The sequence below is a fragment of the Limulus polyphemus genome, unplaced genomic scaffold (genome assembly GCF_000517525.1).
Source record: "Limulus polyphemus unplaced genomic scaffold, Limulus_polyphemus-2.1.2 Scaffold4626, whole genome shotgun sequence".
Taxonomy (NCBI): domain Eukaryota; kingdom Metazoa; phylum Arthropoda; class Merostomata; order Xiphosura; family Limulidae; genus Limulus; species Limulus polyphemus.
The window spans coordinates 60935-73995 of NW_013670236.1; the positions used below are offsets into that span (position 1 = coordinate 60935).

Sequence of the window (13061 nt, forward strand, 5' to 3'; positions counted from 1 at the left end):
AAATTAAAAAAAAACAAAAACAAAACAAACAATAATTTTTTGATGTCCAGCTGTTGTTAAGTGTAATGGAATTTTAAAGTTAAATGACTAGGAAAAGAAAAGTTAGGTTACCCATATATTAAATCTTATAGATGTGGTAACATGACATGTTGTAGTAATCTATCTCAGTTATAGAATTGAATATAATTTATTAATTTGATGGGGATAATCTTTATTGTTAATTACATATTTTTTTATCAATTATATTAAGATTTAGAGCTTTGATTGATGTAATCTCACTCAAGGAAAATGTTTACTGACTTGCTATGGCAATTTAGTTTGATCACAGTTTGTTAGTCAATGTACAGGTAAAGATGAATACAAGGGACATTTTACTGTGGTGATTTTATTTTTTATATTATTTGCTTATCTTGTATATGATGTGTGTTCTGTAACACAATTATTGTTAGTGTTTTGTATAAGTTAAATCCCAGCATTATATCTATAGATGTTATTTAATACACTTATTTGCTTGTGAGCTCAGTTTTATACTGCTTCAGTAAAGGTCAACACATTGTTTAAAATGATTGTTCAAAGTTGAACTTCATCAGGTATTAGGTAAATGTTTTCTCTTTGCCAAACTGTATCTAATTTTTAAAATGTTTTTGCAAAGACATGTGTGTTTAAAGTATGTTTGTTTGTGCACTGTAATATTTTCTAAAAATATTTATGAATGTGGCAAGGTTATTGGGAAAATAAATTAAAAGAAATTTATTACTAAAAATAGGGTTTTCTATTGTTTAATGCAGAGACATGAGTAAAACTAAAAAACAAAACAAAGTATAACCAAGATCAAATATACAAACACACATGTGTGATTGAAATTCTTGTCATATTCCAGTTTAAAGATGGATGGACAAGTAGAATACTGGAAAAGTAAAGATGGTAGTGACCATATCCCACTTATATATATTTAGTGTTCCAATGATCACTTTTTTCTTTGAATTTTAATATTTTGCTACAATTTTTACATCTACTCAAATAGGGGTGACACTGTTTGAGACTATTGATATTACATTATATTAAAATTATTTTGAAGAAACAAATCAGCAAGTCATTGTAACAGAATATATCAGAGTTACATTTTGAGACTGTACAGCATTTTGGTTGCATTTGCAAGGTGTATGCAATAGTTCCTATTTTACTGAGACAAAGTTTCTCTATGAATGTACTAGCTATACAGGGTTGAGTATGTTATATTAACTATTTCCATACAGCTGGGTGAAAGTGAGCACCACAATCTTTTACTGAGTTTCATTCAAAATTTAATTAAACAACTTTATAATCAATGTGTGTTAATAAAATTTGGCATCAAAATGTAGTTTATAATTCAAATTTTTATTTTATGCAAGTTTTAATTTTAAATTTCCAAAGGAAATATTTAAAAAAAATTCCCATTCTTCATTTTTGTTTCATGTCTGCACTCTAAATTCTTCCCTGTAGATGTTATATCTTCCCTAATATGGTTTTCAGAGTGGTCAACCAATCAGAAACACAAACTGTACATAATTACAAGCAAGAATATAAAGCTTATTACAGTTTCTTTTTTTTTTTGGTGGGCATAAATAGAAGTTGGCCTTAGATCCTTTGTATATGATAATGTTTTTCAATTCCAAGCAGCTAACAGACTTTTTATTATTCTATTTGTAGCACAGTTAGAAAACTAGTTCAATTATAATAGTTTTGGGACATTCTATTCAATTGCCTGATATATTGTTTCTTTTCTAAAATGCTTATTTGAAAGCTACATGAATTATTTTTTTGGAAACATAAATGTGTAAGATTCACTAAGGCTTACGGGCAGTTAAAGCACAAAACAAAGATCGCACAGTATTTACAAAATGTCTATGGTCTCCTGAGGTGATTTATTTTCTTTGAAGGAGTCTTGTGATTCAAAGTACAGCAATGAAACTATATAGTTTAATCCTACGGAGATGGGGCATAATCCAATGAGCATAGCTCGTATGGAGAATGATACAGTGCGACAATATTCATGATAATTCTAAGCTTTCTCAATGTATCTTTACAAAAATTGGTCTGAGTTTGTTAAAGATTACTTGTATTTTGGATGCAAAGAATAAGATTATTTTAATTACATATTTCAATTAAAGATTTGTTATTTTTGTATTTTGGTTATTTGCACTAAGATTCTGAATATTTTGAGTATTGTTATCAGTGTATTGTGCAGTGAAATGCTTAAAATGAGAAATTTTCTGTTATATTTTTAAAAGTAATTTTTTTACTTTTTTGCAAAAAGTTAATTTTTGATATCTTATTTTCCTTTCCTATCCTTTAGCATTATTACTTAACACAACACACATCAACAGATGTTCTTGGGGTGACCATGGCAGCGACACATTAGACGTCATCAGAATGTTGGGACATTTATGTACTACACTAAGCCTGATAAGCCGAGGCAGTTTGGCTTATATTTAAAATATTTAGTAAACCTTTCTAATATGCATTTTAAAACATAACTAATGCATAATTAACTAAAATATAAAACTAAAACCTAAATAAAATTTAATTGTCTTTCAAACTAACACATTTATTGGTGAGAAACAACTCTAAAGTGTTAGCAAAGACAAAAGCAAAAACAATGCTAAGAGGGTTCGACAAGTTCTCTTTGGAATTCTTTGCGCCAATTTTTAAACTAACTGTTGGGAGACAGAATTTAAAAATGTGGCCTTTCTATTGGTACAAACATCTAGCTCAACTAAGTATAATTGTCTGAGAAATTGAAACTCTATATGTTGAAAGTGGGCATGGTATCTTTCAAGTCTCTTTTCTCCTAACATCCCCTAAAGAGCTTGAAAGAAGAATGTGTAAACAGAGCAATTAACCTAAATCCTTTCTATATATAGAATGTTTAGTATATCCAACTCGTTTTCAAGTTACAAAATCTTAAAGGTTAAAACTTTGTGAAATTGTGCGTCAAACTGAAGTTTAAGAATTTTACTTTTAGGTTTTTTTTAAGTAAATGAATTAAACTTAGATAATATAAAACTTTGAACTATAATGTAAATTTTAGTGCTAATTTTGTTGGTATACATTGATATTAAGATTGCTTAATTAAATTTTGAATGTAACAAAGTAAAATCTTGTGACATGCACAGTACAGGAGTGTCTATAATTATAGGGTTAAAAAAAACAGATTTGGAAAAGGTTAACAGTTGAAATTATGAAGATAATTAAATTGAACTTGTAACAAATTGTATCAACCAACTTTTACTGAAAGTTTTAAAATAATTTTAAAGCCTCGCCATGTTGCAATGTCTGGTCATGCTCTATCTTATGACCATGCATCTTGACAATTGTCCTGCATGTAGTTGCCATTGTAAAAGGCTCTGCCATAAGGCTGTCATGTTCAAAGCAAATCACTTATCTGCATAGATTCCATAATCTATCTAGTATACAAATACAGTGCTTGTTTCAACATTCTTATCACACAGAAGTTCACAGGCACTGTTTCTTGTGACTTTACCTGGGTATCTTCATATTGAATAGCAGGAATATATGTTTTATTCTCCAGCTACTTGAGGTATGCTACAATGTAATGGATAAGTAGTAGAAGTATCTTGCTTGTACATGACATGTGTCACTTTTCTATACAGAAATCCTTCTTCATTATGTTATGTATTGTTATCTGGATCACATGATTAGCATTTGCTACTGTCCTTTTTATTTGTTGATTCTTACCTGTTAAAAAATACTGCACTTTAGTTACCATGGCTTGGGTACAACTTGTTACACTCCCTTTCTAGATGGTCATGGTATTGATCCATATTCCTTTGTTTTCCATTGCCTTTAAGTACAAGGAATATCCTTGTGTTGGAAATTTTAAATACCTAATCTGAACACATCTGTATAAACTAAGTATGAATATTCTAAAACCTCCACTGCCACTTATAGCTATTACTTGACTGCCATGGTTTCTTCCTTGCCCATCTAAGCATTGGTCTGATTTTTTCTTGCTTGCTCTGGTTTTTTATACCCCACTCAGTTGCCCTTGGTGATAATTGTCTTGTGATACTCTCCACCTATGTCAATGTGCTCTCTATCCTGGTACAGTATAGAAGCACATCATTCAGATAATTTTATCACTTTTTTCTTGACAAAGCATCACTAATGGGTTTCCCAGTATTACGATCGTTCGGAGATACTTTGAATGTTATCATGTTATCTAGTTGGTTTTGTAACAGCAATAATAATAAAAAAAATTATTTTCTTTCTTCTGATTGGCAAGCCAATTATGGTATGAATTCCCAGATTATTATTCCAACACAGAGACAGATTGGGTCTCTCCTCTCCCACCTCTGATATCTAGTGTCGAACAACAATCAGAGGAGAGTTACTTTCGGTTGAGACTGTCAGTGGTCTTATTCGTAATGAGATGGAGACATATATTTGGATCTGTGGTTGTCTGTTGGATTTTCAGCCCCCCTGTGTTTCAACGGTAAGTTTACAGACTTGCGGGACCAGGGTCCGGGGTTCATATCCCTAACGTGGATATGCCAGATGGCCCGCACTTGTTTTGCTCTAACAAAACAACTTACTTTACCTTGGTCTTTAAATGACCTATGAAAAATGAAGAGGAAGCCACTTTGGGATAAGCTGCCTATGATTTGTTTTTTTTCTGTTGGTTCTTTGAGTGTGTGATGTTTTGGGCTTTTTCCTGGCTGCTTTTGAGCCTTCAACTTAATTGATGACTGAAAAGTCTGGGAGTGAATTTTTTTCTCCAAACATGGAAATTATGGTTCATGCTGGAAAGTTTACTTCTTAGTTATGTGAAGGGACAGTTAGGCTTTATCCATCATATCCACCTCGTCCAGAGTTCCATTGTCTTCATGAATGCCTTGCTTCAGGGATGGGGTACATATACCAACAGTCAGGAACTCCAGAGTCTATGCACAGATGACGAGGCTTCCCTACACAATGTTTTTGTCCTTATTCTCTTCAACAGGGCAAGGTCTTATGGTCTGGGCTTCTTAAGGGGTAAATTGTCAGGCTTCACTCTGACTACCGTTCGATTATTGCAACTACATATTTTTGATTCCCCAGTACTCTCCAGATTCCTCACATCATTTTGGGTAATTGGTCCCAAATGACCATTCCATTTACCTAACAGGTAGACTCAGGTTACATGTTCTTTCTTTACACCTGTCTGTGACCTGGCTCTTATATGCCATGTATCCCCTTTTACCCGCAGGTTTATTTTATCATGGCTGCTGACCTACGGACATCACAGGTCAGATTGATTTGGGCTGTTTGTCCAATGAACACTTTCTTATTCTCTCTACATCCTCAGACCAGTTCTTCTTACCTAACACTCAGACAGACCTAACAGACAGGAAAGGGGTTCAGTCCTTTTCTCCAATTCATCTGCTCTTTCTTTCTCTGTGTATCCAGTCAGATTTCAATCTTCATTATGTTCAGTGAGGTCTTGAAGGTTTTATTGCCTGTACTTATACTTTTAAAAATACTAGACAACACTTTATTCTGGGTTCTCTTTGAAGGTGAGGTATCTTCTGTGAGTCACATCTGATCAGATTTCTCTTTTCTATGGCTTTAGCAGCCTGTTCGAATTGCTTGCTGGACCTCCCCAATACCTTTATCTGATATTATTTGCCTGATCTGGCAGTCTCTTCATCTGAGGGTTTTTACCTTCTTCCTGTAGCTATCTGCTATTTCTGCTAGATTATACAGAGGAGTGAGTATTTTTATTTCTACCTTTCAGGGTCCCTTACCTTGTTTTCACAGGATCCCACTCTGTGGTGAGTGTTTCCCAGACAGGTATGCTTTTATAAAACCAATTCTGCACTAGCAACCACTATTTCACTATAATTACTATCAATTGCAACAGGCTTTGTAGAAATGAGGTCTTCCATAAAACCACCTAGGAGCTGACCAGGTGGTATTACCATATTTGCTGGACTGCCACTCATGGACTATCATGAGTAAAACTAAAGGGGATCCTGCCCCTTCATGCCAATTATTTGATTGAATAAATTTGGATTGGTTTGCTTTTAAATATGTAGGGAACTTAGTTCACCTATTGCACTGTTTCCAGAGCACTGTTCCTCAGGACTCCCCGATGTGCATTACTCCCCAGATTATACTACTGGAACTAGAGAGTTCTTACCACACCCAGTTTCCAGTCACAGGAGTGATAGACAGAGGATTTTCCTCCAGAGTGTTAGAGTGATTTCTTCCACTCTTAGAGAAGAGAGCGAAGTTGGGGCCCTCCTACCCAAGCCCCTGGATGTTTTTTCCCAGATGTCCGTAGGAGCGGCACCAGCCTATGTGGGAGCCTACTCAGAATACTGGTTCAGATTTGATGCTTGGCTATCTGGTTGGGGTGTACATGGTTCTTCTTTTTGATCAATATTGGTTCAGTATAATGTTCATAGAAGGAGGGCCACTATCTTCTTATGATTCTGAATGTGGAGTGGTCCAATCCTGGGTCTTTAGTTGAGCACAGTTGTTCCACGTCCTCCCCATAATTCTGGGGGCAAGTGGAATGTACTTTGGTCACACTGTTGGGGAGTGAGGAGGAATGTTCATAATTCCGGACTGGATGAGTTTTGTTTCCCTTGGTTGAGTAAGGCATACACAATCCCACCATTCTGAGCCTGGGGTGTTGTCTTTTGGGCTTCTTCCGGTGGAGGAGGTTTGTCTGCTTCGGTGTTGCTTATTTTCTTATTTGTGATTCCGGTGATTTGAAATGCATCACTCTATGGCTACAGGTTGGGATCTAATCAGAAGTATATCTATATATAACATTGCAGTCCAATTGCCCTAGCCACCAACGTGGGATATAGGGACCAAGACCCCTTAATTCCAACCCCAAGTAGTGGAACCTTGGCTACTTGGTTGGGGCTGGCCTGTAGTGATGATCATTCATGTACAATTCCATCCTCGTTACAGGAACTAAGTTCAGGTTGAAGATCACACCTGTTCAGGATGTAGTGTGGTTCTCCCACTCAGGTACCACTCTTATCTTGGTACACCCATGATGAATGCAGTTGCTTTCTGTATAGATAATGTCCTCAATGGCCCCTGCACCTTCTCAATGTGGGATTCTAGCTATAAGTGGCAGCAGAGGGAAGTATGTATTGGAAGTTAAAATTTTCCTCCGCTGACACTCTCCCACCCTTCCTCCCCACTAAGAGCTGGTGTTAGAGACTGGGATGGTATCAATCTCAAAAAAGTGAAAAAATTATCTGTATGATATGCTTGTATACAGTACCAGGATAGAGGGCACATTGATGTAAGTGGAGAGTATTACAAGCCAATTATCACCAAGGGCAATTGAGTGGGGTATAAAAGACTGGAGCAAGCAAGAAAAAATCAGACTAATGCTTAGATGGGAAAAGAAGGAACCCTGATGGTCGAGTAATAGCTATATGTGTCAGCGGAGGTAAGTATTATTGGAAATACATTTTCAATTTAGGAAAATGTTAACTTTTGCATCAGACTGAGCTGTTACATACCCATCCTAAAAACAATAAATTTTCAGTGTCATCACAAGACTTACTAAACACCAAACAATATTGTAGTTCTGAGACATTGCTTTCTGCTGTAATGTCTTATCAGCTGTAGTTGTCAGTTGACTTATTGATTTGTATATTCAAAATCACTTGAAATTGTTGTTCTGATACATTTTGTTCCACCATGACTTTTTACTAGCTGTAGTTGTTGTGTGACTTGCTGATTTGCATATTCAAAATCACTTCCATATAACTTACTCAGTCCTGTATTACCCATCCAAGATAATGCCAACTTTAGCACTTTTGTGGCAGGCTCATGCAATTTGGGGAAATCAAGTTGAATTTCACTTTTACAACAATACATTTGGTAACTCTGAGATTTCTTAATGTATCCTCTCAAAATCTGGTAAAAATATTTTTAAAGATCACAAGTATTTTGTACTCAAATTATTATAATTAAGTGTTTTAACTAAAAAATGTGTTATTTTTCTATTATAGTTACTTGCATTCAAACTATTAACAAACTGAGTGCAAGATGATTTTCATTTCAAGTATAAAAGTACTTTTCTTTGTCCTATAGTTTTTATACTTCATTTGTATAATCTCTAGAACCTCCTAAAAAGATATCAAAAGTTTTTTAAGGTAAATGTTTATATTTTATTTTTCATTTTCTCTACAACATCGCTATTGCTAGCTATTTTCATTAATGTACAATGCAATGAAGTAATTAAAATTAGGAAATAGGAAACAAAATTACATACTTTTAAATTTTTTTGTAGAATATCTTTAAAGATTTTCCTTTTGTTAAATTTGTAATTTCAGGTTTTTCTTTTTCACTTATAGTTAATTTTTAATGTTGTATTTTCTTTTCTTGTCCTTTACCACTTATTATTCATCTCAACACAAGTTAACAGTGCCCTCAAAGTATATTACAGTTTCTTTGGGAGACATGCACAATCCTTCTGCAAAATTTTCTTTCAGCAAGTAATATCATAAACCTTGAGAATGGATGCAAAGTATGATGTAAATTTAAAAAATGTTTAAATCTTTTAACTATGCATCGTAAAACATAACTAATACATAATCAACTAAAATATAATAATAAGACCTAAATACAATTTAAACTATATCTCTAACTATAACATATTTAGATAAGAAACAACTGTAAGTGACTTGATCCAACAGTTCTACAGTCAATTACAAGTAATCTGTGATGACAACTGTTCACCAATGTTAAAATAACCATTGTTAGATTATTATGTAAAATGAGCTCTTACTAATGATTATACACATGTATATGTAGCATCTACATGTAGGCTATAAAGCTCAAACAAATGTGTTGAAGTTGGCTGTGGCACCTGTCAGGGTTGAAAAAATGTATTATTTATTCAGAGAACTTTGAAATCACTGACTCAAAAGGTTATGTCAGCATCTTATTGTCTAGATGTACCTCTACTCAGTTATCATTGTATTATTGAAGATACAGAATGCCAAAGTAGAGAATTTTCATAGCTCGTTGGTCACGTGACAATACATCTGAAGTTTTAAGTAGTGTTTTTAAGGTTTATTTTGAAATAAAGGACTTAAAACTTGAATAAAATAAAACTTTGAATCGTAACATACATTGATAGTAAAGGTGTTTAATTAAATTTTGAATGTAACACCATGACTTGTGTAGAAAAGCATTTAAAGGGGCTCCTGTTGTTAAACGGTTAAGATATTTTAGTTTAGAGGATGTTTACACAAATGTTGTGACATGTTTGATTTACACATCTGATCTGTTTTTTTCAGTTCCATTGTTCAATATTTTTCTACCTTTCATACTTCATTAATTTTGATTTTCTGAGTATTTTATATTGAAGGTTTCTAATATTTTGAATTCAGATTTTTTGGTAATTTTAATGATATTCTTAGTGACAACTAATGAATTTTTGATTATGGTACTGTCCATTTCTTCCTCTTGTTTGTGTTGTAATGACTAAAAATTATACGAGTACATAATTAAGTAAAGTTCTAGTTGAGAGATTAATTTGTTAGTTCGTGTATCAATGATGCTGCACAAAAAGAAGAGTATTGAGTGAGTGTAATGTGATACAAATTATTTCCTTTTTAAATCTTGACTGTTTCATTTTAATACTTGTTAAATAATTGTGCTTTATCAGAAAAATACTTCAATTTGCATTAATCTCATAAGGCAAAAGATGTCAGATGATTTTAAAGTTTTATGAACTTCAAGTTTATAAACTAGAAGCTAAGTAAGTGTAATGATTATTGAAAGTTTGTTTCAAACCATAATTTAAAAATTATAAAATGAATAAACCAGATAAAGTGTAGTTAAATAATTGAAAAATAAGATAAAAATATTTAGCTTGTTTGATAACAGCTCGTGATTGTTCAAAAATTGACACGGTTTCCGAAGAACTGAAAGAAAATAACCACAATGCCAATGATTCTAATTCTCAGCAGAAAAATAATTTTCAAAGTAAAAAGGACTGTTTAATAGAAGCAAATCAGGTTTCTACAATGCACCAGCAGGCTAAAAAGGATAAAGAAGGGCTTATAAGTAATAGCAAACACAAAAATCCTGAAATGCTGGAAAATTTAGATATTGAACTTATCCATGCAACTCTTGAAAAGGCTCGTCGTGTTCGTCAGAAAGATGATGTCTTTGGTAATGAGGAAAAATCAAGGTACAGTGTATAATTTTAATTACTGAATCCATACTCATGTATATCTTTTATTTAGTGAAACTTCTTTTCTGAGTTAAAACATAGAAAAGACTACATACATGATAAAATTTAAACAGCCAAAGTGTCAAAAATTTGTAAATTTTCAACTTTTTTGAAAAGGGAACTAAAATGGTTTAAAAGAAGAAAAAAAAGGAATTAAATGCTAAAATTGTTATAACAAATAACTGAATTTTGATGGAAATTTCATTTACCTTTAGAGCTTTGCTACAAGTGAGCCAGTTATTCTACCAGTTATGATAAAGTGCTGAAGAACAAGTACTTTGTTAATTAATATAAAAATTATATTACATATTTATTAAAATACAGTATTAATTAAACCGTATTTGTGTATTTGAATATTAAAGATAAGTGGTAAAACTGTTATTGCTTGTACAGGTGGAAAAAAATAAATTTCTTTATTAAAATCAGGTAAAATTACCTCTGAAATACTAAAACACTTTTCTTCTTGAGTTGCTTTTGTGTTGTCAGTTCAACAGTTATGTGACTTGAAGTTCTCAATGCAATGCACAGCATATGTCAACTTACCCACAATTCTCTGCTCTTCCATTTTCTACAAGACAGATTTTCTTGTTACCAGTCATGCTGGTATTTTCTCTCACTACAAATTCTGAAGACAATGTTAACTACTGTTACTAGTGTTTCTGCTAATATTAGAAATTTTACAATTTCTTTGGAAGCCATACTCAAGTAGTCTGCCTCTAGTGAGCATGATGTATTGTTGGCTTATGTTGATGGTCAAATTTTTTAGGCTGTTATTTGTGTTTTAACTACTGGTTTCCCTGGTGGGTTTCATGTTCATGTGAGCATTCAAATGTAGAACATTTGTCTTTCTTTGTGAAGATGATGATGAAAAAAAAAGTATCTTATTTAAGCCTATTCACATTCATTGTGTGAAAAGCATCATTTGTTAGCTAGCCCTAATTCTGAAGAAATTTCTGCTGGGTTGTTGTTTCACCTTTTCTCGGGTATGGAACTGATTGTGTTGCCTGAGGGTTCTAATGTCAAATTGAGTGATTCAGTTCTTTATATTTTCTCTTGATTTTTAGGTTATTGTAAAATGCTTCTAGAAATCAGCAAAATGTTAACAGCCTTTTAGTACGATTATCTTCTTCAACTTATCTCACTTCTCAAACTTTTGATCCTCTACTGGGAGGATTTTCCATGTGATTTTTTGCTTTGACAAGTGCCAGTTTTGTGCATGCATAATGTAATTTGTTTCATTTGGAGACATGTTTCTTCAGAGTAATTATTAAATATCAGCTATTCTTGTTCTTACGAATCTTTTAGTCATGATCAAATTTATATCTTGTGGTCTTTCTTTGCTGCAGTTCTCATGGATGTAGTTTCTATTATTATGTGGCTATTATTCATTTGATAGATTCCTGGCATGCCTTCTTACAAACTAACAGATGACTTTGAAAAGCTTCTTCATTGCATTGTTTGTATGTTTGCAGGATTTTTTCATTTGCTCATTTGCATTTCTTTCGTTCAGAATAAGCATACCAGCAGGAGAGGATTAGGGTTTAAGCACTTCAGATTAGTTCTGATAGTAATTTTTTTTTCTTCCTTATTTCCTTTACAGTAGAGGTAAGCAACATTGTACTTGTTGCTCTGGATCTTAACAAATGGCCAAACATAGATGTAAGTAAGTGGGATTTTGTTAACCACTTTCTTCTGTTCCAGATGAATCTGTTATCTGGACTGATGGAGGAGTTGTCTTGGATAATTGGTTTTTTCTATGAGGCCTTGGGTTTGAAAAATTCTTAAAGTCTTGTCTTGATGTCTTTCCTCTTCCTTATGAATTAATTTGCTTACACATTCTGGATCAAAATATGTCAAATATCCTTCAAAAAGGAGAAGCTGAAATTGTTTATTATATTTCTCAAGGTTTTTAATCCCATTTTTTGTGGTTCCATAAACATCAGGAGATTGGAGACATAGATTTATCTCTGTTAATTTTTTTGTGGAGATATCTCAATTTCAAATGCAAAACATGAGGTTGCTGGGGAAATATCCTTTACATGGCTATTTTCATAGGGGGTAGTTTATCAGTTCACTGCTCTTTCCTTCAGTTCCTTATATTTTCTGTCAAGCAGTCTAGTTTTGCTGGTCTTTTCTATTCACTAGACATAAGTTTTTTCAGGAATGGATAACTTCTTTTGACCCATTTGTCTATTCAGTCTCTTACAGTTATTCATTTTACCACCAAGTTGGTTATATTTATTGGATGGTTCATAAGTAATCTCAACTCTTATTTAGTACCAACACAATATTTGATACATCTGGTGTTTTGAATCAAAAAAGTTCAAGAGACATTTCAGTGCCTCCTAGGTCTAGGACTTTCATGCACTTACCACCAAAGAGATCCTTTTTAGTTTGAGGATGGTGGCCTCAATTCATGTTTTCATTCATTTGTGGTGCACTCACAGATGGCATCTCCATTGGGACCTTGCTTTTTAGTGGCAACTAAATTCTCACCTGTTTTCATTTAGCATACCTATTTTTATCATCACTCTTGTGTTTCTTCAGTTTGGGTTGAACCAACAATTTATGTCATCGGAATGTCCTTTTCTTCTTCATCCTTTAGATCTTAATCTTTTCACTGATACTTCCTTTTTAGTTGAAGTGCTGTACTGGGGAGTCATTTTCATTGTGGAGTGAACTCATTATCATTATTAGTCAATTTAACAGAATTGTAAAATACACAACACCATGGATGGTAAGACGCAAGCCAGGATGAAACTTCAAAAGCTAATGTCGTCCAATGGCTATCTTAATTGGT

General features: G+C 33.2%; 1 protein-coding gene across 1 annotated transcript in view; it reads left to right on the forward strand.

The window, feature by feature from the left end:
- The window catches only part of LOC106471441 (C2 domain-containing protein 3-like), a gene marked incomplete at its 3' end in the record, with an annotated part of 28831 nt that overhangs the window by 8849 nt on the left and 6921 nt on the right, over positions 1 to 13061 (forward strand). Inside the window, exon 5 of the mRNA XM_013932043.2 lies at positions 9913 to 10219. Coding sequence (XP_013787497.2) covers positions 9913 to 10219 — 307 coding nt within the window. The remainder of the gene's footprint in view (positions 1 to 9912; positions 10220 to 13061) is intronic.